Source organism: Carassius carassius, chromosome 35, assembly GCF_963082965.1.
Source record: "Carassius carassius chromosome 35, fCarCar2.1, whole genome shotgun sequence".
Classification (NCBI taxonomy): Eukaryota; Metazoa; Chordata; class Actinopteri; order Cypriniformes; family Cyprinidae; genus Carassius; species Carassius carassius.
In genome coordinates, this window is record NC_081789.1 from 6031335 (window position 1) to 6056289 (window position 24955).

Below are 24955 nucleotides of genomic sequence, written 5' to 3' on the forward strand. Positions count from 1 at the left end.
ACTTTTATTGAACAGCCTTTTCACTGAATGTGTAAACACATTTGTCTATTAATAAAACCACCCTCCGTGGCCTTTTTTTGAACTCCTCGCTGTCGTGTGATTCTTCACCCCGTTACACTGGTGGAGAATGCGGGCAGAAGTGTGAAGAATCACCGACAGCCGCCCTTACCCTAATAATAATAATAATAATAATAATAATAATAATAATAAAACATATATATATATAGTTTTTTTTTCCTCTCTCACTCTGTGCAGGTGGATACTCCTCCCCTCACCAAGCTGCAGAACTCTTCCGGCTCATGCGGCATTAACGTGATGTGGGAGAGGGTCGACAGAGTGATGCCCTTAGTCCGGGAACACCTCAGTCAAGTGCAGCAAGCCCAACAATGCCACTACAACCGGGCGGCCCAGCCACGGGAGTTCCAGCCGGGAGACCACGTTCTGTTCCTGGTCCCCAATGCGACCTGCAAATTCTTGGCCACCAGGCAGGGGCCGTACACCAGGTGGGCCCGGTCACCTACAGAGTCCATCAGCCTGGGGCGAAGACAGAAAAGCCAACTGTACCACATCAACTTGTTGAAAAAATGGATTGGGTCCAGGGCTCAACTCTACACCCTCGCCACAATCAGGTCAATCAGTTCTCTGATGTGTTCTCCCCCCTCCTAGGGCAGACCAATGTTGTGCAACATGACATCCGAACACCACCAGGGCTCATCATAAGGCAGCAGCCCTATCATGTCCTGGAGACTCAGTGACATGCCATCAAGGAGGAAGTCAGGGAAATGCTGAGGTTAGGGGTAATCGAACCATCCCGGAGCCCCTGGTCCAGCCCCATCGTCTTGGTTCCGAAGCCAGATGGCACCCTCCGGTTCTGCAATGACTACCGTCACCTAAACAAGATCTCGGAGTTCGACGGCTATCCAATGCCCAGGGTGGACAAACTCCTCGACCGGCTCGGGAGGGCCCAGTATATTTCCACCCTCGACCTGACCAGGGGGTACTGGCAAGTCAGACTCACTGAGGAGGCCAAGCCCAAGACCGCCTTCTCCACCCCAAGTGGCCACTGGCAATACTGGACCCTCCTGTTCGGCTTGCATGGGGCTCCGGCGACCTTCCAGTGTATGATGGACATCCTTCTGCGGCCCCATCAAGCCTATGCAGCCACCTACCTGGACGATGTCGGTGTCCACTCCGGGTGGTGGGAGGACCATCTCAAATGTCTCCAGAGGTTACTGGGAGAGCTTCGGAAAGCTGGACTTACTGCCAACCACTGGAAGTGTCACCCCGCCCATACCGAGGCCAAGTATCTGGGGTTTCAGGTGGGATGCGGCCTGATTAAACCTCAGGAGAAAAAGGTGATGGCTATCCTCTCCATGCCATTTCCCAGCTTCAAGACACAGGTACAGGCATTTCTGGGGTTGGCAGTAGAGCTGTAATCACATCGATAGGTTTCGGCCCGAGCCCGACAAGTAAATTTTGATTGACAGCTTTTTAAAAGCCCGAACCCGTTTACAGCCAGACATTATTCAAATGTGCGCACACACACGCTCTTTTTCCTTGTGTCAAGAATGAGTAATTTATACATGTTTTAACAATTTATTCATAACTAACGTAGACTAGACCACTTGGAAATTGGAATAAAGAAATAAAATAAGTCCTGTCGTAGATTTTTCTTTATCTAACTAAGTCCTATCTCATCTGACCTAAATCTACCGGGGCCGTCTCCAATCGACGATCTCCCTGGGCCGTCTCCAATCGACGATCCCTAACGTCTCCAATCAACACTTGATAAATACCTATTTATCTAAACTATCTCACCTGCTGCGCAGCAGAAAATGACAGACAGACTTCAGCAAATGTCCTTTGAGTTCTTTATTTACGGCCGGGAGAGTACTCGAGCAATTCTCAGAGAATCTCTCTCCAGAAAAAGAATACATCAGGTTTTATAGGACAAATACAGACACCTCAAAATAAACTCAGCATGACTAAAATCACTAACATAACGTCACCTTTTATCAATATGATTGGTTCAATTTATAAAGCAAGCCCCTCCCTTCTTTACCCTCTGTTACTGGCATATGCAAAATCATCAAAAAACATTGTACAGGGTTAACAGTCAGTTGATTACTCAATTTATATCATGACATAATGCAGGCTAAAAACGAAAGGTTAGTAAGACCTGTTCCGAAAAGAAGTAGTAGAATTTAGTTTGTTATTTTTGTTAGACCTAGACAAGGAAGTTAGGTGAGTGTTTGTCATAATGTTAGACTCAAAAGAGAAGTCAGGTTAAAAGTTGAATTAAGGTTAGAAGTTTAACACAGGTTAGATTCAGAAAGAAATAGTTTACTATCTTATTTATTAAACATCCACCACAGTCCTTTGTGACATCTTAACATCTCAGCACTCTAAATAGGCATAGGCTCATTTAGCCTATAAATAGACCAACGCACCAATACATTTTTTTTAAACAAATTAAATTAAGATAAATTTTAAATTAAGATGGGTATTTGGCAATAATGAAATTAAGATAAAGGCTCCGCCGGATTTACTTACTAGCAGCTGACATTTAATAAAAGAATAATGGCAACATTAGCGTATATACTCTGTCCACATTATGCATTTAAGACTCAATGAATATTTAGTTATCATTTGAAAAACCTTTACTCACAGAGATTAGGCTAAGCCTACTTGTTTTTGTGGAGGAAAATGATTGAATCCACTGTAGATTGCTTCAGCGCGTTCCTGCTCTCACTGATGGTGTGTCATTATTCACTCACTATTCTCATTATAAAAATAGTCAAAACTTTTCCACACCTCAGACTTTGCTTTAGTTGCTGGTGCAACCAAAACGTAATCACCAGAGGCAAGCCTCCGTTACACCTACTCAGCATTCATTTTCGCATCTTTCTAGCGCTAATCGAAACACATCACATGACCGCTCGTTTACCTTGCAAACCGGAGCACAAGCCCGAGCCCGACCCGAGCCCGTGTAAGATGATATAAATTAAACCCGAACCGGTTCGGGCAAAGATCTTCAGCTCTAGTTGGCAGGGTATTACCGCTGTTTTATCCATAACTTCTCCTCCTTAGCAGCCCCCCTGACAGACTTTACCAGAAAGGGGCAGCCGGAGAAGCCATCCTGGGGTCCCGCAGAGAAGGAGGTATTTAGACAGATCAAGGCCGCGCTCATGTCAAAGCCAGTCCTACGGCCCCGGACTTTAACTGCCCCTTTCTGTTACAGACGGATGCCTCGGACACTGGATTGGGAGCCCTCCTCTCCCAGGTACAGGATGGCATGGAACATCCAGTGATCTACATCAACCGAAAGCTGACCCCCACAGAACGACGCTATGCCATGTTGAGAGGGAGGTGTTGGCCATCAAGTGGGCAGCCCTGGAGCTGAGGTATTCTCTGTTGGGAAGAAAGTTTACCCCGATTACTGACCATGCCCCCTTATGGTGGATGGCTCGGGGGAAAGATACCAACACCCGGGCAACTCGGTGGTTCCTAGTGCTCCAGGACTTCCGCTTCAGCATACAACATCGAGCTGGGACAGCCAACGCCAATGCCGACAGGCACTCCAGGATTTGGTCAGCTTTCGTAAGTCTGTCAGGGCACACTCCCCAATCTCCCCATTGTACAAGAGGACCAGGGCAACACTTAGGGGGTGGGATTGTGAGGCATGTCCCGAAGCCTCATCAGCATCGCCTTGGAAACACAAGAGGAACACCTGGGAGGTGTTCTATGAGGAACATCTCATGCACAGACACGTCACACTTGGAACACAGCCACTATCAGCCTACCAGCAAGCGAGCACTCCTGCACTTCCTTCTTCCTGTCACCAATTTTTCTATTAAAAAAGCCACCCTCCACAATATATATATTGTGACACGTGTCCCGAGCTCTCATCAGCGTCGCCCTGGAAACCGAGCAGTCACACCTGCACCTGCTCATCACGGGCTGAGCGGCCACACCTGTGCCCCATCAAGAGCTGCCTTCTTAAGCACAGCAAATGAACACAGAGATGAGGGATGTCTCCACGAGTCTCGGCTAATCCTAACTATCTGTCTTGCTTACAGAGAGCAGTGTGTGACTGCCAGCCCCACTGCACATGGGAGAGCACAACAGACCCACACCGCCACAGTGCACAGACCGAAGAGGAAGCCGAGCACCCTGCACCAAACCACCTCACGCCACCGCCTTCTGCCCCACTCTTTGTCAATAAAATCCACCCTTCAGGGAACTCACCTGTACCTACTCGTCGTGTCCTTCTTCACCCCGCCACACTGTAGGAGAATGCGGGCAGGACAGTGAAGAAGACACCGACGACCCCTTCCCATGCGGTGTTTCCCCAGTTGGACTGGTTTGGTTGTTTTTTTTTGGTTTTTCTTTTGCCCCACGCCCTGTTGGCTCACGTGTCTTCTCTGGTTTCCCCAGGTGGCGCTCCTCCCCCGGCGATGGAAGAAATCTTGAAGCACCTCACCGAGGTGAGCATCCACCAGCAACAAATTATGGAGCACATGGCCTCCCGGCAAGGGGAAACCGAACAGGAGCTCGCCACGCTCCGTATGGCTGCCGGCGCATGTACTCCGCTGCCTGACCCCCGTGTCCAGGCCACACAGCTGCTGCCGAGGATGACGTCCCACGATGATGTTTCCACTTACCTCCAGATGTTTGAGACCGTGGCCACCCGGGAAGTGTGGCCCAAGAAGGAGTGGGCCCGGATCATCGCCCCGCTGCTGACGGGAGAGGCACAACGGGCTTACTTCACGCTTCCCCCAGAGCTCAACGGGTCTTATGAGGAGTTGAAAAAGGAAATCCTGGGCCGGATGGGGCTCTCGATGATCAGCGCTGCCCAGCTCTTCAGTGAGTGGACCTTCGACCCACGGCAGCCAGCCCGAGCTCAAGCGGCCAACCTCTCCCGTCTCGACCAAGTAAGAGTGGTGGACGGAAGAGAAATCCAACCGGCACCCCACCCCACACCTCACTTCATAGTGAAAAATGGCCTACTGTACTGTGTCGCACAGCGGAGGGGGGAGGAAAAGACGCTGTTGGTTGTCCCGCGCAGCAAGACAGGAGCAGTGATGGAGAAAGCCCACGCAAACCCTATGGCAGGACACCTAGGAGTCCAGAACACCGTCCAGCGCCGGTTCCACTGGCCGGGCCTAGAGGTCGAAGTCCGGCAGTTCTGCCAAGCCTGCCCAACCTGCCAGTGGACCTCACCATAGACCCTTCCCCCCAGCCCGCTGATACCGCTGCCCATCATTGAGGTGCCCTTCGAGCGGATCGGGATGGACTTAGTGGGGCCACTGCCGAAGTCCGCCTGGGGGCACGAACACATACTGGTCATCGTGGATTATGCCACCCGCTACCCTGAGGCCATCCCCCTCCGAAAAGCCACTACCAAAGCCATCGCCCAGGAACTCTTCCTGCTTTGTAGTCGGGTCGGCATCCCATCCCAGATACTGACTGACCAGGGCACCCCGTTCATGTCCCGGATGATGGCAGACATCTGCAAGCTCCTGAAGGTCCAGCAGCTCCACACCACGGTGTACCACCCCCAGACCGACGGGCTCGTTGAGCGATTCAACCAGACCCTGAAACAGATGCTGTGCCGAGTGACGGCCGAAGATAAAAGGGACTGGGACAAGATGCTGCCATATGTCCTCTTCGGTGTTCAGGAGGTCCCTCAGGCCTCCACCGGCTTCACACCATTTGAGTTACTCTTCGGCCGCCAGCCCCGTGGTCTGCTCGACGTTGCCAGAGAGGCCTGGGAACAACAACCGAACGTACACCATACCACCGTGGAACATATGCGATGCCCATCGTCCGGGAGCACCTCGTCAAGGCACAACAGGCCCAGCAGCGACATTATAATCGGGCGGCCCAACCACGGGAGTTCCAGCGAGGAGACCATGTCCTGGTTCTAGTCCCCACGGCCGCCTGCAAGTTCTTGGCCACCTGGCAGGGGCAAAACACCGTCACCGAAAAGGTCGGCCCCGTTACGTACCGAGTGCGGCAGCCCGGAAGACGGAGGAAGGACCAGCTCTATCACATTAACCTCCTGAAGCGCTGGGTTGGAACTGGGCCTAAGCTCTCGGCCTACACCAAGGCGACTCCCGTGGTTGTGGACATGGACCCTCAACTCTCCGCCACCCAGAAGACCGAGCTGCAGCACCTGGTCAGTCAGTTTCCGGATGTGTTCTCCCCCCAGCCTGGGCGGACCCACGTCTTGGAACACGACGTCCGCACGCCACCCGGAACCATCGTCCGGCATCGGCCCTACCTTGTCCCGGAGCCTCGGAGACACGCCATCGAGGAGGAGGTACAGGAGATGCTGAGGTTAGGGGTAATTGAACCATCTCACAGCCCATGGTCCAGCCCCATCGCCATGGTTCCAAAGCCCGATGGCACCCTCCGCTTCTGTAACGACTTCCGCCGCCTCAACGAAGTCTCCGAGTTCGACTGCTACCCCATGCCCCGCTTCGATGAGTTGTTGGACCGTCTGGGGAGGGCCCGGTTTATATCAACCCTCGACCTGACTAAGGGCTACTGGCAAGTCCCTCTATCGGAACAGGCCAAGCCGAAGACAGCCTTCTCGACCCCAAACGGACACTGGCAATACCGGGTCCTACCCTTCGGCCTCCACGGAGCACTGGCCACCTTCCAGAGGCTGATGGACGTCCTCCTCTGGCCGCATCAGGCCTATGCTGTGGCCTACATCGACGACGTCGTCATACACTCGGAGACTTGGGAGGACCACCTGGAGCGGCTGCGGAGGGTGCTATCGGAACTGCGCCGGGCTGGCCTGACCGCCAACCCCTGGAAATGTCACTTGGCCCTCTCTGAAGCTAAGTACCTGGGGTACCAGGTGGGTCGCGGCCTAATTAGACCTCAGGAGAAGAAGGTTGCAGCAATCCTCTCCGTGCCGCGGCACACCTCCAAAACACAGGTACGGGCCTTTTGGGGGTTGACAGGGTATTACCGCTGCTTTATCCCTAACTTCTCCTCCTTAGCCTCTCCCCTGACAGATCTGACCAGGAAGGGGCAACCGGAGAAGGTCCTGTGGACCCCCGAGACGGAGGCGGCATTCCACTGGATAAAGGCAGCCCTCACAACGGAGCCGGTACTCCGAGCACCTGACTTCAACTGTCCCTTCCTGGTACACATGGACACATCCGACACCGGGTTGGGAGTCCTTTCCCAGGGCCACGACGGCGAGGATCTACATAAGCCGAAAACTGACCCCCGCGGAACAATGGTACGCTACGGTGTAGAGGGAGGCGCTGGCCGTCAAGTGGGCAGTCCTGGAGCTCAGGTATTACCTCCTCGGCTGCCCCTTCACTCTCATTACAGATCACGCCCCCCTGCAGTGGATGGCCCGGGCCAAGGAGACGAACGCGAGAGTGACGCGGTGGTTCCTGGCGCTCCAGGACTTCAACTTCACCGTGCAAAACCGAGCGGGGAGAGAGAGAGAGAGAAACTTTCTGTCTTAATTCCTGAAATGATTGCTACACTTTCTACAAGTGAACTTCTAGAATAACAGTAATCTTGACAAACAGTCAATATATTTCAGTCTTTGCAGATTCAAACAGATAGGAGTAGTAATTGCAGGAAATAGCTGACCAAGTTGGCCGCTGAGTGAACTGACCTGCCTTAAAAGGATCTATAAAAAGGATACATTTAGATTAGGACTTTCTTATATTTCAGAACTCTCTAAAGGGTTTTGTTCTGGGAATGACTGGCACCTGCTATTGTAAAATATTAGGTTTGTGTGCAAAAGCTATCTGGCAGAGTGCCCTGCAGTCATATTTGCAAATAGACACCTTTTTATAGATTAAGAAGTCACAGCTTCTAAAGCAACTACCCAGTTTATTGATAATCTAGAATTTACATGGGTTATTCCAGACTACAAAATTGCAATATTTACATTATCTTTATTATGTCATACAGTATGCCAACATTCTTGTAGTGCTGAGGTATATTCACCTTTCATTCACACAAATGGCCTGGGTTAAAGTAGTATTTTTTTCTAAATTAAATTTTCTAAATTAAGTGAATTGTGGAATTTCCATTCCATTCAGATTTACACTTCTAAAGATTAATCTGAAGCTTGATAACTTTTACTTTTCGGAAATCTGTAATTATTAATGTGCATTTATTTATCCTTAAATTTCTTTACATTTCCTTGAAACATTATATGCTTGAATGAATGATGCTTTCTTGGCATGGTTCTCTTTGCATGGTTCCTTGTATAATACTGTATTATGACACTTTTACCATAGCGCATGATTTGTAATGTAATACATGTCAGTGCTTATATCATAGAACCAAATGAAAAGCTATCTGATGTGGCAAACTTAGTCAGTTGTCCGCCTGGTACATTTTGCACTTTGGAGCTTGGGAACCAATCTCATTAAAAAAGGGTCAAGTTAAACACTTGTAGAAGCAAGCAACTGTACAATGGCATGATTTGTTCAGCAAATAATGTTTTTTTTTTTTTTTCATGTTTGCTTTTGTTAACTCTCTTGGTTAGGTTTACGTCAGTGTTGAGGAGTAGCTAGTTACATGCAACATCTTTACGTGATTTAATTACAAAATAAATGTAACTGTAATCCATTACAGTTAGAGAAAAATGTGTAGTTAAATTAAAGTTACTTATGAAAATGTTAATCATTACAAATGGGGTTACATCTGAATATTTTCAGTAACAAGCTAGGATATGTTGAATAGTTTTATTTTGTTGCTTTGCCTGTTTTTGATGTGCACAGTACCTCCTGTCATTTAAAGGCTGTTTAATAAAGCAATGCAATTCTGATGCTTTTCTTGGTTCTTGTTTGAATTTCCAGTGCATCACATCAAAATCACCCATTATATCAATCCATATAACCTGTCTGAGAGTTGCCACAATGGCGAGTGCTAAAAATTTGTTCCAGTGCTGTGCTTTAGAATGAAATGTTTGAAAATGATTAACAGTTTAAAACATGTTATTAATTTAGAAAAGTAATCAAAAAAACTAAAACAAAATGTAATTAGTTAAATTACTTTAATAAAGTAATTGAAACAATTACACTACTTATTACATTTTACATAGGGTAACTTGTTCCAAAGTAACCTTCCTAACACTGGGTTAATGGTAGGGCTTAGTTTAGGTGCTGCATTATTTTCAGAGTGATAGATCATTAACCCTTCAGCACTAGTCACCGGACCTATATTTTCCAAACTGTCATTACACGTACAAAAACAAACATAATATATCTGTCAGGGTTGGGTGAAGAGATGAGACCAGGACTCAGTGATGCAGGAACGATGGGCTTTTATTAATAGTAAAAATAAAACCAAAACCGACAAAAAATACCCAGAGGGGGAAAACAGGCAGGCAGACAGGCAGGCCAGTACAGGGCACAGCAAGGCAAGGCAGGACAGGAGCAGGCAAGAAACAACAGGGGTACATTTGACAATGAACTGGCACAGGACTGCGAAAACAAGGAAAATAAATAAGGAGGAAACAAGTAGGATAATGAGGGACAACAGGTGGGGCAACAGAACCAAATCAGGTAACATGGTTGGTGGGGTTTGACAATAGACATGAGAGCACATGGAACACAGAAACAAACAAAACAAAAGCCATGTGCTCACACAAAACAAAAACACAAGCACATGGCCAGCAAAACAATCACAATCCATGTGCTTGAACAAAACATGAACACGCAGCCGTGTATTCACACAAAACATGACAACATGAAAGCACACAGCCAATGAAAAACCCAAGCACAAGACAAAACATAAAAAGAAAGCACACAGACGATATAAACATGAGCTGCATGCAACAACACGAGACAATGAGAAACACAGAACACAAAAACACACAAGGACAGAAGAGTGTACCCGAGTGAATTCGAGACCACGCATTCCCAAACAAGACAGAACATGGAGCGCAAGTGTCTGAACCCCGGTGCAAAACCAAAACTGAACAAGACATGAGTGCCAGGATCCAAACACTAATCTCCAAAGAGAAAGAAGGCAAGCAGACAAGAGAGCACACTCAAAGCCACACATTCACATAAAAACAAAGCCATGAATAAATTAGACCGAAGTGACAGAACCCTGACAATATCAGATTCACATTCATCTATTTCAGATAAAGCTATACACGTCACACACTGGACATTTCACTTTGAGGGTGTTGCGAAATGTGCAAGAAGTAATGTATTATCAACCACTTGGACCTAGGATGACAGGATTTGATGTTGCTATAGCTCATATAAGAATACACATATATAACATTTAAATAAAAATAATACATTTCAACTTGTCAATACACAATACTCACTTTCTCTGCTAAATTAACCTGATAAGAACATGTAACATAACATCACAGAGAAACTAAAGAATGCAGACATTATTTACATGACGAATGTACACTCAGTTTCTATGGACAGTCCGGGTCATGGCACCAACCTGAAGGCATCTCATTATTTGGAATAAAATATATTTTAGTACTCTGTGTTTTAACATTTTGTCTACAAAAGTGGTAATTGTCCTTAGTAAATGCATGGTTATCATATGTCATGCTTTTGTTTTCAATTAAAATTACTTTTGGAATGACACCAGGCAGAGTTGTTTTCTTCTTAGTTTCGTTTGAACTGCAGGACAGTAGGGTCAGAAACACTGGGATGAAGACGATACTGTGAGCCAAACCAAAAATCATAATGAGAAACATGATCTTAAAGAATGTCCTGAAGATGTGCTTTTTGGATGCAGCCAAAACTAGTACGCCTATTATTGTTGAGGCAGGCCCTTGTACAGTAGCACCGGATAGCCCAGAGAAAACAATGCATCAACTACTCGTTCATTGGCTGTTGATTTCTTGCTCGAAACAAACGCATATGAAATATGTGCAGAGAAGTTGACAGTGAAGCCAACACACACCACCAGGATGATCATCGAAATGGAATCTAGGTTGACACCCCATAAGGCCATAAAACCTGTGACACCGGTGATGACCGAGCTGATAGAAAATGTGACCCACAGGGAACAGATTGGGTTTGGGATTAAAAACAAGGAAACAACCAACATGACAGCTGTGGTGAAGCCAACATTCTGGATGGTGCTGGTCACTATTACCAAATATTGGTCCAAGTAGATGAACAATGGGTGGAGCACTAGAAGTTTAGCTACACTACTGTGAGCTGTGTTTCTGAGTTCATTGAACATCATTATCTCCATACTGGCATTGGAAATATCCAAAGTCTGTACAAAAAATCTTGAAGCATTGATTTTGCCTTCTGCAATGTTAACATCAAGCTTAAACTCCGGATAGAGCTGGAAAAAAGATAATAAATGCTCCATGAAGATGTTTTCATTGTCTAGATTAAGGCCTTGGGTTTGAGCAAATTGTAAGTAAAAGTCTAACCAGGAGACAGATTTCAATTGACAAATGTCAAGTTGTAGAGTTTTTCCATGCATTGGTTTAGTTCTAATCTGCTGCTCTTGTTCCAGTATGGCAACTCTTCAGTCACTACAACCATGATATTTGGACCATACCTGGAGAAGAATTTCTGATCATCGTCATAATAATTTACTACATATGAATCATCAGCTGCCAGGTCCCTCATATTAATACCCTTCTGTAAATTAAAACATCCATAGATGCCTCCAGCCAAATAACCCAAATACAGCAGCATCACACAGACTTTGGTCCAGGGCTTGGTCAGGAACAGACCATAACAGAACTTGAAGAAGTGTGCTATGGGCTGTTGTTTCTCAGCACTGGTTTCTTGGTCATAGTCGCCACCTACAGAACAGAGACGATACGCCAATGACTTTCCTTCAGGAGTGTGTGTTGGGAGTTTGCAGCAGGTCAGCCAGTGTCTGTTACTCTGCTCTCTCCTGCCGTTTAGGGCTAGAAAACTTCCAAAGAAGAAGATGTTATAAATGTAACAGAAAACAATGGATGTGCTGGTGTACAAGCAGAAGGCCTGGACTGAGCGAAATTCACTCATGAGCCCGATGTAGAAACCAAGAACATCAGTCAATGTAGTGATAGTTATAGACATGGCAGCTTCTTTGAAGGTTTCTGCCATTCTCTTCTCCACTGGATCCTTCACTTTGGTTTGTTGCCCGTTGAAAAGCATGATGAACATATCATCAACACCAATGCCTGTGAGAAAAGGGTGCTCTTTATAAACCAACTCTAAACCAAAGGGGCATTTAATATTAAATTAGCACTTTTAATTAATCGGACAAAAATGTGAAATATAGACTACAACCCGAATTCCGGAAAAGTTGGGACGTTTTTTTAAATTTTAATAAAATGAAAACTAAAAGACTTTCAAATCACATGAGCCAATATTTTATTCACAATAGAACATAGATAACATAGCAAATGTTTAAACTGAGAAAGTTTACAATTTTATGCACAAAATGAGCTCATTTCAATTTTGATTTCTGCTACAGGTCTCAAAATAGTTGGGACGGGGCATGTTTACCATGGTGTAGCATCTCCTTTTCTTTTCAAAACAGTTTGAAGACGTCTGGGCATTGAGGCTATGAGTTGCTGGAGTTTTGCTGTTGGAATTTGGTCCCATTCTTGCCTTATATAGATTTCCAGCTGCTGAAGAGTTCGTGGTCGTCTTTGACGTATTTTTCGTTTAATGATGCGCCAAATATTCTCTATAGGTGAAAGATCTGGACTGCAGGCAGGCCAGGTTAGCACCCGGACTCTTCTACGACGAAGCCATGCTGTTGTTATAGCTGCAGTATGTGGTTTTGCATTGTCCTGCTGAAATAAACAAGACCTTCCCTGAAATAGACGTTGTTTGGAGGGAAGCATATGTTGCTCTAAAACCTTTATATACCTTTCAGCATTCACAGAGCCTTCCAAAACATGCAAGCTACCCATACCGTATGCCCTTATGCACCCCCATACCATCAGAGATGCTGGCTTTTGAACTGAACGCTGATAACATGCTGGAAGGTCTCCCTCCTCTTTAGCCCGGAGGACACGGCGTCCGTGATTTCCAACAAGAATGTCAAATTTGGACTCGTCTGACCATAAAACACTATTCCACTTTGAAATAGTCCATTTTAAATGAGCCTTGGCCCACAGGACACGACGGCGCTTCTGGACCATGTTCACATATGGCTTCCTTTTTGCATGATAGAGCTTTAGTTGGCATCTGCTGATGGCACGGCGGATTGTGTTTACCGACAGTGGTTTCTGAAAGTATTCCTGGGCCCATTTAGTAATGTCATTGACACAATCATGCCGATGAGTGATGCAGTGTCATCTGAGAGCCCGAAGACCACGGGCATCCAATAAAGGTCTCCGGCCTTGTCCCTTACACACAGAGATTTCTCCAGTTTCTCTGAATCTTTTGATGATGTTATGCACTGTAGATGATGAGATTTGCAAAGCCTTTGCAATTTGACGTTGAGGAACATTGTTTTTAAAGTTTGCTCTGCCCATCTTTACTTCTGAGAGACTCTGCTTCTCTAAGACAAAGCTTTTATAGCTAATCATGTTACAGACCTGATATCAATTAACTAGATGTTCTCCCAGCTGAATCTTTTCAAAACTGCTTGCTTTTTTAGCCATTTGTTGCCCCCGTGCCAACTTTTTTGAGACCTGTAGCAGGCATTAAATTTTAAATGAGCTAATTAAGTGGATAAAAGTGTAAAATTTCTCAGTTTAAACATTTGCTACGTTATCTATGTTCTATTGTGAATAAAATATTGGCTCATGTGATTTGAAATTCCTTTAGTTTTAATTTTATTAAAATTTAAAAAACGTCCCAACTTTTCCGGAATTCGGGTTGTATAAGAAAATTGAGGTTTGTCAAATATGAAAAATATGCCAGTGTAACAAGACAAAATCTAGTCCTTCTGCAGGCTTCAGTGTCACACGATTCCTCAGAAATAATTATAATATTCTAATATGGTGCTCATGAAACATTTCTTGTTGTAATCAATGTGCAGATGTACAGCTTAATACTTTGTGGAACTCATGACTCATTTTTTTTTTTTTTTAGAATGGCACATAACAGAAAAGCACTTATTGAAACAGAAACCTTTTGTAACATTATAAATGCCTTTAGTGTCAATTTTTATCAATTTAACGTTTCCGTGGTAAATTAAATAATTTGTAAAATAAAAATAAATTTTTGAATGTTACTGTATTTATGAAAATGAACACCATTACCATCTTATTTTGTGTTAATCAAAAACAAGACAACAATATTAATAAAAAGTTTCTGTAGTGTATATAACAAATATGTAATTATGCTTAAATTAATATTCCATTTTGCACAAACACACACTTACCCAGAATCAGGAAAGGTGAATTAGCCACTGTTATTACGAATGGCACTCGGAAAAGGAGCAGCAAGCAGAAGCTAGAGAGCACAGCCAGAACCCGCAGACAGAACTCCCATGAAAGAAACCCATATCTTGTTCCTCACATTATCAAGACTGAAATTAAATGTAAAATAATACATGACCACTAGTGATTTTTTTCTCACTCAATAGAAATATTTAATCAAATTATCCCGTGCACGTACGCTCTGCCCAGGCAGACAGTGAGTCGAAAGCAGTAAATGTGCACACTTGCAGCCCACAGTTACTCGCAGACATCACGAGTCCCACGGGACCCGCTCAGCCCTCCCTCAATCGGTTAAGCGCCGGGACGGGGTCGAGGAGGAGCGATCTGCCCGCTGTAATAAGCGCTCCCGCCTCAAATGCCACAGGCGTAACGCCCATGTTACAGCATAGCGAAGCACCGCCGTTGCCCAGTCAACAGAGCGCGCTTCGCATCCAGCCCTTAGCCATTCATGCAGATGCATGGTCAGCGCTTCCAGGGGTTTCGAATTGGGTGCTAGGCATTATAAAGGGAGGCTACTCGCTACAGTTTTTTCGACGCCCTCCGCGCTTTTTAGCGCGCATCGAAACCACGGTCAAAACTGAAGTAGCACACATACTTCAGGCCGAAATATAAAAACTGTTGAGCAAAGGGGCTGTAGAGCCTGTGTCTCAAGCTCAAAGCGAGGGGGGGCTGTACAGCAGATGCTTTCTAGTGCCCAAGAGAGACGGGGGTCTCAGGCCCATACTGGATCTAAGACAGCTGAACAAGGCATTGGTGAAACGCAGTTTCAGAATGCTTACGACCAGGAAGCTCCTCGCGCATATTCGCAGAGGAGACTGGTTCATGTCAATAGATCTGAAGGACGCGTATTTTCAAATACAGATAGCGCCAAGTCACAGGCGATATTTGAGATTCGCCTTCAAGGGCCAGGCATACCAGTTTACATTCGGCTGGTCCGTAGCTCCTCGTACGTTTACGAGGTGCATGGACGCAGCGCTCGCTCCTCTCAGACTCAGAGGCGTGCGAGTGCTGAACTATTTGGACGACTGGCTGATTCTGGCTTAATCACGAACGGAGCTTGTGGAGCACAGGGCCGTTTTACTCGATCACCTCGAGAAACTCGGTCTCAGTGTCAACTGGACGAAGAGTTCGCTGAACCCCAGTCAGACGATACTGTTTTTGGGTTAAGCTCTGGACTCACGTTCCATGACGGCGCGGCTGTCACCACAGCGCGTGTTGGGCATTCAGCGCGCGGCGAGTTCTCGCCGCTGCGGCGTGACCGTTTCGCTCAGAGAATGTCAGAGGATGCTGGGTCTCATGGCCTCAGCATCTCCGGTTCTGCAGTTGGGCCTGCTCCGCATGCGCCCCCTGCAGTTCTGGCTGAAAGCGCGGGTATCTGGTCGACTGCGTCTCAAGGTCAATCAGGGCTGCGTTACAGCCCTGAAACCCTGGACAGCAAACGACTGGTACCAATCAGGTGTAAACCTGGGGACTTCCTCGAAAGTGAAGATGGTGTCGACGGACGCCTCCACTTCAGGATGGGTCAGGATGATAAATCGCCAGGGCGGTTTCGGGTCCCGAAACCTGTACAGGCTGACGGAACGCCTCCTGGTTTGGGCTCAGCGCAACTTGCGCTCGCTGAGGGCAGTTCATGCCCGCTTTATGCTTTCCCTCCCGTCTCCCTCCTTCCGCAGGTGATAGAACGGGTGAAAGAAACGAGATGTTTAATACTGCTTGTAGCACCTTTTTGGAAGAACCAACCATGGTTCCCAGATTTGGTGCGGTTAGCAGACATCGCCCCGTGGCCAGTGCCGTTGAGGAGGGACCTCCAGGCCAGGGAATGTGGTCCCTCCATGTGTGGGCACTCCGTCGACACGATGGCTGTATGCCTCGAAGTGGTCGGTGTTCTCCAGCTGGTGTACAGCTCGGGGATGTTCACCCCTTAGTTGTGAGGTGGCGGAGGTTCTCTCCTTCCTACAGGAGCTGTTGGATAAGGGCAGAGCCCCATCCATGCTCAAAGTTTATGTGGCGGCCATTGCAGCGTTTTCTGAAACAGCGCTCGGTCAGTCAATAGGAAGGAACGATTTGGTCATCCGCTTCCTTAGAGGAGCTAGGAGGCTGAATCCTCCCAGACCTCCGTCAGTCCCTATATGGGACCTCGCGGCGGTTTTGGAGGCCATGAAGGGTCCCCCTTTTGAGCCTATCCAATCGATTAGCCTCCAGCATCTGTTGCTCAAGACGGTATTCTTGTTGGCTTTCGCTTCAGTGAAGCATGTGGGTGATCTGCACGCGCTCTCGGTGAGTCAGTCGTGCTTGGAGTTTGGGCCTAATGACTCAAGGGTCATACTCAAATCTAGGCACGGTTATGTGCCAAAGTCCCTCAACACGCCATTTCGGGCTCAGGTTATTGCCCTGTCTGCCCTGTCGGTGTCAGGAGAGGATGGAGACTCGAGTCTTCTTTGCCCTGTTAGGGTTTTAAGAGCTTATGTGTCTCGCTCCGCTGTCTTTCGACAGACTGAGCAGCTGTTTGTCTCGTTCAGTGGACGTTCCAAGGGAATGGCTGTTTCGAGACAGACTCTATCCAGATGGGTAGTTGACGCCATAGCGTTAGCTTACGCTTCAGGGGCCTTCAGTGCCCACTGGGCGTCAGAGCACACTCCACGAGGGGCGTCGCCTCGACGTGGGCGTGGTCTACTGGGATCTCCTTGCAGGATATATGTATGGCTGCAGGTTGGGCCTCGCGTCTACATTTATCAGGTTCTATAACCTGGAGGTTCCCGCCTTGCAAGCAAGGCTGCTGTCGGTATAGCCGAATCAGGGCCCTGATGGGAATTCTGAGTTCGTAAGCGTTACGCGCTGCTGACTGTTATATGGGCAGCATTGCGTAAGACCCGCATTGCCACATTGGTCAGGCCTTGCCTCGACTGTGTGATGTTGTATTGCCGCATCTACGGGTGCTGCTAGATATGGGACAGAGGGCCCCCCCCCTCTCCTGTCCTGGACTCTCTGTGAGTCCCTCGGGTGACTGTGCACTGTAAATCCTGGGCGTTGTTTCAGGTTTATTGGTGTGTGATCCCTGCGCGCACGGCGTTTTACATGGGGTTCCCGTAGCATCTTAGCTAAGACGCAGTATGAGAGAACTCTCGTAAGAGAACATACTCGGTTACTAACGTAACCTCGGATCTCTCTAGAAGAGGGAACGAGTACTGCGTTCTCTGCCGTGCGTATGATTCACTCTGGTTCGCTTCGGCGATGAAATAAATCAGGTGAGTCAGCCTTTTCGAGCTCCTTTTATAGGGTTGGGCCACACCCGTTTCGGCGGTAAGTGGCATGAAGGGCGCGAATCAGCCTGCGCTCGATAGGCTGTGCACTTGCTGCAGAGCAGCCAATGAGCGAGCGAGCCGTCTCGCCTATGGCTGTGTGTTGCTGCAAATGCGCTTTACAAAAATTCAAAATTAGGATAATTTTTTGCTTCAGTATTTCGTGAAAAGAGATTTTTCCCGTAGCGTCTTAGCTAAGACGCAGTACTTGTTCCCTCTTCTAGAGAGAACCGAGGTTACGTTAGTAACCGAGTACGTTTTTTCAACTGCTTACACACAACATTTTTACTGTACTTATCACACAATTTCTGAAACCTGAAACTCAAACACCGGAACCACACACCAAATCTGCAAATACCTATACGTTCATTCTCTGCCTTTTTTGCAAAACACAACACACAATTCTTTATGTCATACACAAAAATCTAACAGAAATTAATATTGTGGCAAAGGTGTTTAAAATAGTATGCTTTTGAGATGTGTTTGTGATATTTTGAATGCAGTGTTTCAATTTGCAAGAAATGTGAGGCATTTTGCACTTTGTGTGTGCAATTCTTTGAATTATTATTATATTTTTTTTAAATGTAAGCAGTTGAAAAAAACAACAACAACAACAACTGTAAACCTAACCCTTACAGAAAACATTCAGCTACTTTAGAAACATTTTTAAAACATTTCATTCTGTGTGAACATATTATTATTATTTTGCATAATTAGATTTTACTCCCTGTCAGAATATGTGTGATATCTGTTGCTTACCGCATGCAAGATACCACTGAGAAGGAGATCTGAGTAAGTTATTGAAAAGAGAGGAATGCCATCTGTTGTGTGTTTCTCCTATTATCTGGAGAGTGAAGTAAAATAAGACACCTGCAGATTGAGACAGTTATCTATCTATCTATCTATCTATCTATATATATATATATATATATATATATATATATATATATATATATATGCTACTTATGAAAACACATTATGTATAATGTATTTGCCTGTGTGAACAACTCCCTCACAGGTTACTTACTGTACCGTAAGTCCTTTGCTGAGTGTTTTTTTTTTTGGATAGAACATTTTGGAACTGTTGAAGCCATTCAGAGGTTCCATTGTTATCCTGCAAAAAGCAGAAAAGTCTGATGGCACGTGCCTCCTGGATCACACCTCCTCTTTCTTCAACACCTCCTACTGTAGAGCCAAGAAAAACATCTTTCCCTTTCCATAATTTTATCGGAAATTATAAATTGGAGAATTTATTATCAATAATGCCCGGTATGGGATTTGAGACACAGTCCCCATTTTCTCTGTCACAAATATCTTTACAACTTATCTGAGTTTGATGGGCTTTGATAGAGAGACTATGCACTTGCTTGTTGAGCTCACTGATTTCCTCAAACAGGTCATCTGTTAAAATGTTTCCTTCCACAACAGAAAATACGACCACTGAATAGTTTCCTTCAGCATTAAGTCTTTGTTTTGAAAACAATGAATCGTTACTTGGAAAAGTATATTTTATAAAATGTCTGGCTTGTTTGGGTGGTCCATTGATCTGATTCTCAACGTCATTGTTCTCGAGGTCTTCGAGAAAGTACAGTCCTCCTCCCAGAGCAGCGGACATTATCAGAGGAATGACAAAAAACCAAACCGGATAAGAGCAAACCAGATGGCCAAGTTTGTCAAAAAGCTTAGAAACAGGTTTCTCAATGCAGTCTGTACGATAAAACGCCATAGTCTTCAAGGAAAGGGGAAAACAGGCAAAACTAGACTAAAATCTGTTCTGAAAGATATTCTCATCTGTTCAATTTATTAGTCTACACATTTGCTTCAACCCTGCCCAGAGGTGTGTTCATACAATATAAGGAGTGTGATTTTGTAATAATTATCCAGAAGTAATACTGGCATATTTTATATTTCCTCAGAATCATCTTCAAGAGCCTAGGGCTTTTAAACTATGAATGGAGGAAGTTTTTATTTATGGAATCAGTTGGTGACAACAGTTATTCATTAACTACAACAAAGGTTAAACATCTAAAGGTAAATTCAATATCATCAACCAAATAATATAGCTTGAAGTCAATAAACAAATACCTTGGAAAAACTGAGGCTGGTGTGGGTTTACTTCCCCATTTATTTATTTTTTGTAGGGTTACAGATAACTAGTCAAGAGTTTACTTATGGCAAGACACTATAGGCAAACACATTTTGTTTCACACACTGGTCAGTTTTGAGATTTTGGGCTATTTGACTCAAATACACTCACTAGTGTTTATTTTATTATCCTTTATCTATTTGTATTTGTAGTTTTCAATTACAAAACATATCAAAATGACTTTTTCTGATGCACAGAGACAGAAATATCAACTTCAGCAGCAGCAACACAAATTTCATAGTTTTATTCTTATATATATTCTGAAAGTTTTAGCATTTGGCTGGATTTAAAAATTGTATTTCTAAAATATGGTGAAAATGTTTTTCTTCTTTTCTTTTCTTTTCTTTTCTTTTCTTTTAAAATCCTTAATTATCAGCAACATGAAACAATAATTTTGAGCCTGGATTTATCCCGCTTTTATTTTAACCTAGGGAAGAATGATATCTAATATATATTAAAAAAAAACAGCATGTCAATCACAAAAGTGATTATACAGTACATGACATACTGTTACATTTTACTGTCCATGTTCAATAAACCATAAAAAAATGATTGCCCATGCATGTGTGGAACAGTCTTTAAAGGGTTAGTTCACACAAAAAATTAGACTGTGTTTTACTCACCCTTGAGACATCCTAGGTGTATATGGAAAGGTGAAAATATTCCTTTAAAGGGATACGGCAAAGAGCCTAGCATTTTATACTTAAGTTTTAAGTCTTGCCTGTCATAAAGGGGCTACCGCTTGATTTCGGATAAGCTTGCTGAAGGAGCTGTCTCAACAGATACCTAGTAGCAACACCCTGTTTAGATTGGTATCCGAGGATACATAGGTGGAATGGTGCCCAAGATGAATGGGGCTTTTCAAAACAGTATATTTGAGAATCATCAACTCGATCTTTGGAAATAATGCTGGAGCACTCTGGGGAAAAAAAACAGAGAACTCAGTCTTATATGAGAGGAGAACTTCGAATTCAGAGTAGTGCGCTCATAGGCGACCCTTCTTGAAAAAGGGGAGCACTGCTAAACTACCACGAGAATCGCTCAAATAGCCCCTCATGTTGAGGGAAGCGATGCATGAAGTGTATAAACAAATACACACTGGCTGAATGGAGCCCAAGGAACCAAGGTCTAATCATTTCAAGAAAGGGAATGAGGCGGAGCACGTAAGCCTTACTGTACAGGATTTCAGAAAAAACGCAGAGTCTTGCGTGCACACTTACCACTTACGTGGATTTTAGAAAGTGTGCAAAGTGTTCACGTGCACACTAACCACCATGTGGTTTTCAGAAAGTATACACAGAGATTAGCGTGTGTACCTAAAGGTTACTAAGCATCGCAGAGGCTGCCACAGAAAATTGTGATCTCAGCCGCCGAATAACGGAACATGAAGCCGGATGGCTGGTGCTGACGAGTGTTTAGTAAAAATACTTTAACTGAGCACTGCAAAGGAAACTCACAGAGTTTATTAGTAGACAAATAACCACCAGCAATTTAATACACATAAGTGTATACAGAAAGGGTTACATACTCACCCACCCTCCTGCGCTGGACGCCCTCAAGGGGCGGCTCCTTTTAGTCATCAGTAGGGTGGTTGCTATGAACATAGAACCAGCCAAAAACATTATAGGTCCAGCATAGGAGACTGTTATGCGAGAGGTTTCCACCTAACCTCGATCAGGTGAAGAGGAATTAGGAAGGGGAGGATAAAAGCAGAAGTTATCCCTAAAGGGAATGAGTAGATACCTCGGATCACATCCCTTAGGTTCTGCTTACCTCCTTGTGACCCACAATTCCTCTTACCCCTGCCTGCAGGTGGGGGAGGAGCGCAAGTTGTGACTCTAGTCTTCTGTGCCCGTCTTTGATCCTCAGATCGAGACAGACTAGGACCCCTATGCCCACGACATCAATAATACAGCAGTATAATTCATTGTACACATGGGGTAATTTTTATCTCTGTGTTCACCAAACCCATCTTGAGTGTTTGCTGCTAAAAAGCTCATTTTTAGTTTCATCTGACCATAGAAGCCAGTCCCATTTGAAGTTCCAGGCATGTCTGATAACTAAATATGCTTTAGTTTGTTTTTGGATGAGCTAGGAAAATTTTTCTTAGCCTCCCAAACAACATGTAGTGATGTAGGTTCTGTTTGAATTTTTATTTTATTTTATTTTTTATGGTTTTCTGAACCCGAGATTCAACTATTTTCTGAAATTCTCCAACTGTGATCCTTGGAGAGTCTTTGGCCACTCAAACTCTCCTTCTCAGCATGCATTAGGATGATATAGACACACGTCTTCTTCCAGGCATATTCGTAACATTTTATGTTGATTGGAAATTCGTAATTATTGCCCTGATGGTGTAAATGGGAATTTTCACTGCTCTAGCTCTTTTCTTAAAGCCACTTCACCAATTTGTGAAGCTAAATTATCTTTTGCTTCACATCAGAACTATATTCTTTGATTGTTTTTATTTTATTTTTTTTTTATTTTTTGATGGATGATTAAGGGAATTTGGGCTTTGTTTTCCCTCCTCTTTATATTTCTGTGAATGGATAATATGGATAATATGGCTGGATAACTTCATGTTTATAATCATGCTGGAGTGCTCAAAACTGTGAATATGAATGGGAATATAATTCAGAGATATTTTACTCATAAGAATTTCTAGGGGGACAATAATCGTGTCCAACGAGTTTTAGAGAAAACCTTTATTTCATAATGGTATTCCCCCCGTTTTAAATTCTTATTATCCCATGAAAGGTAATACTGTACCTACTGACTTCCCTTCCACAGAGTCATGGTTAGCAGCAAAAAAAAGTGAAAACTTAAAGTGTAATTTAAGATCTTTTAGGGGTTATCAGGAGAAAATGCCTCATCACGTGTAAACGCGTAAATCGACTCCAGAGGGTTAAGGGTGGAGAGAGATAGCCTTCACTCCGACCCTTGCTGCAAAAAAGGAAAGCATGACCCTGATTGGGCATCTCGGGGGGTCTTTTCAATGAAAAGAACACCACTCGAAGAACAGGTTCCACTTCAAGGAGTAAGCATGTCTTGTAGATGCGTCTCGCCAAAGTGATCGTGACAACTACCTCTTGGGGTAGGTCACCAAGAACCTCCGCGTCCCATCCAGGGACCAGACATGAAGTTTCCACAGGTTTGGACGTAGGTGCCACAGGGTGGCCCATCTCTGAGTCAGTAAATCCTTCCTCAGCAGAATCACAAGCAAGACCAGCTCCTCATCCTCCCTGACCTTGCACAGTGTCTGTGTGAAAAGGCTCACTGGGGGAAATGCATACTTGCGCAGGCCCCGTGCCCAGCTCTGTACCAGTTTGTCCATGCCAAGTGTTCCCTCTGGAGAGGCAAACAGGTCTACCTGAGCGGCTCCGAAACATCTCCAAATCAGCTGGAAGTCTGGGGATGGAGAAGCCACTCTCCCAGGAGCATAGTTTGAGGCAGCTCGTTGGCCATACGGTTGAGCAGGTCTGGAATGTGAATGGCACAAAGTGACCACAGATTCTTCTGACTCCAAAGGAGGAGGTGGTGGGCGAGTTGCGACAAGAGCGCAGACCACCTTGTTTGTTGATGTATGCAATGGTCACTCTGTTGTTCGTTCAGACCAGCACGTGCTTGCCTTGTAAGAACCCTTTGAGACGGTTCAAGGCAAGGCACACTGCTAACAACTCTAGACTATTGATTTGCCAGTGCAGATGGGGGCCTGTCCATACCTAGACACTGCATTGCCATTGTACGTTGCCCCCAAGACGGTGGTGGAGGCATCCGTGTAAACCACAGCATGCCTGGAGGCCTGTTCTAGGGACACTTCTGCCCGGATGAACGTTAGATCTGACCACGGGGTGAAGGTTTGGTGACAGGTCAGTATAACTTGACCCCGCTGAGTACCGCGCTGCCACGCCCACCTCATGACTCAACCATGAAGCCAGTGCTGAAGCGAACTCATATGCAATAGCCCTAGCAGTGTAAGTATGCCCCAGGAGCCTCTGAAATAATTTCAGAGGGACCACTGTCCTGCCCTTGAATGAATTCAAGCAGCTCAGCACCGACCGTGCACATTCCTCCGTGAGACATGCTCTCTGTAAGACCGAATCCAACTCCATACCGAAAAAAGAGATCCTCTGGATTGGGGAGAGTTTGCTCTTTTCCCAGTTGTCCTGAAGACCCAATTGGCTGAGGTGCCAGAGAACTTAGGTCCCTCTGCTTGCATAACTGATATTGAGACTGTATTCACTGCTAGTATAACCCAATTATTGAGATAGTTGAGGATGTGAACAACCTGCTCTCTGAGGGGAACAAGATTCCCCTCCAAGACTTTAGTGAAGACACGGAGAAACAGGGACAGCCCGAAGGGAAGACACTTTTACTTCTATGCACGTCCTTTGAAAGCAAACTGCAGAAATGGTTTGTGGTCCGGAAAGATCAACACATTAAAGTACATTCCTTCAGGTCAATCGCTGCAAACTAATCTCAGGGATGGATGCACCTGAAGATGCGTTTCTACATCAACATCATCAACATTGCCCGGTTCAAGCCACGCAGTTTCAAGATTGGTTGTAACCATGCACCTTTCTTGGGTACAGTATTGCATCCTCACACAGGTAGAAGCAGAACAATGTTGTCGCTCAGCTCAGAAACAAAAAGCTGGTATGAGTTGCACCTGCTGCATTTTATGTTCACACTGTGATCAGCGGCAGCTGGTGCAATAATCACATGCCAATGTGCATTGGCTCATTTAGTTAACACTCAAAGAAGATTGGTCTCTCTAAGCAAGATCCCAATTCTTCAGTCACTGACATGACATTGAGAGTGACCGACTGAAAGGGAACTAATGTTAACTATTGAAACCTTATTATAAACTGTCATCAGAATATTGTTCAAATTGTTACTGCCTTTACTTATTATTTTGGAATAAATATAAAAATGCATAAAAACACTATGAAATGTATAATTAGTATTAAAATATTAAATTAAATAAAACAATTATATTAATAAAAAACTAAATAGAATTATATTTGTTCTCTTTTTGATGTAATATTTATATATTCTAGATTTAGTCTGTCTCAGTTTGTTCTGTTTCTTCATGGCATTCCAGACAGGCTGGATGATGGTGAGATC

At 45.0% G+C, this 24955-nt stretch overlaps 1 protein-coding gene and 1 pseudogene across 1 annotated transcript; both read right to left on the bottom strand.

Annotated features, from left to right (window-relative positions):
- Window positions 1–11347: 11347 nt before the first annotated feature.
- On the bottom strand, window positions 11348–14511 carry LOC132115671 (patched domain-containing protein 3-like). Its single transcript, XM_059524080.1, has 2 exons — window positions 14326–14511; window positions 11348–12163 (listed from the first exon to the last, which is right to left on the bottom strand). Exon 2 carries the CDS (start codon window positions 12144–12146, stop codon window positions 11430–11432), a length of 717 nt encoding a protein of 238 aa, XP_059380063.1. The 5' UTR covers window positions 12147–12163; window positions 14326–14511; the 3' UTR covers window positions 11348–11429.
- Window positions 14512–18048: 3537 nt separating this feature from the next.
- Window positions 18049–19423, bottom strand: LOC132115614 (patched domain-containing protein 3-like; annotated as a pseudogene).
- Window positions 19424–24955: the final 5532 nt, after the last annotated feature.

Excerpts from the sequence above, each read along its gene's own strand:
- LOC132115671 (XM_059524080.1), bottom strand. The coding sequence starts at position 12,146 with ATGTTCATCATGCTTTTCAACGGGCAACAAACCAAAGTGAAGGATCCA.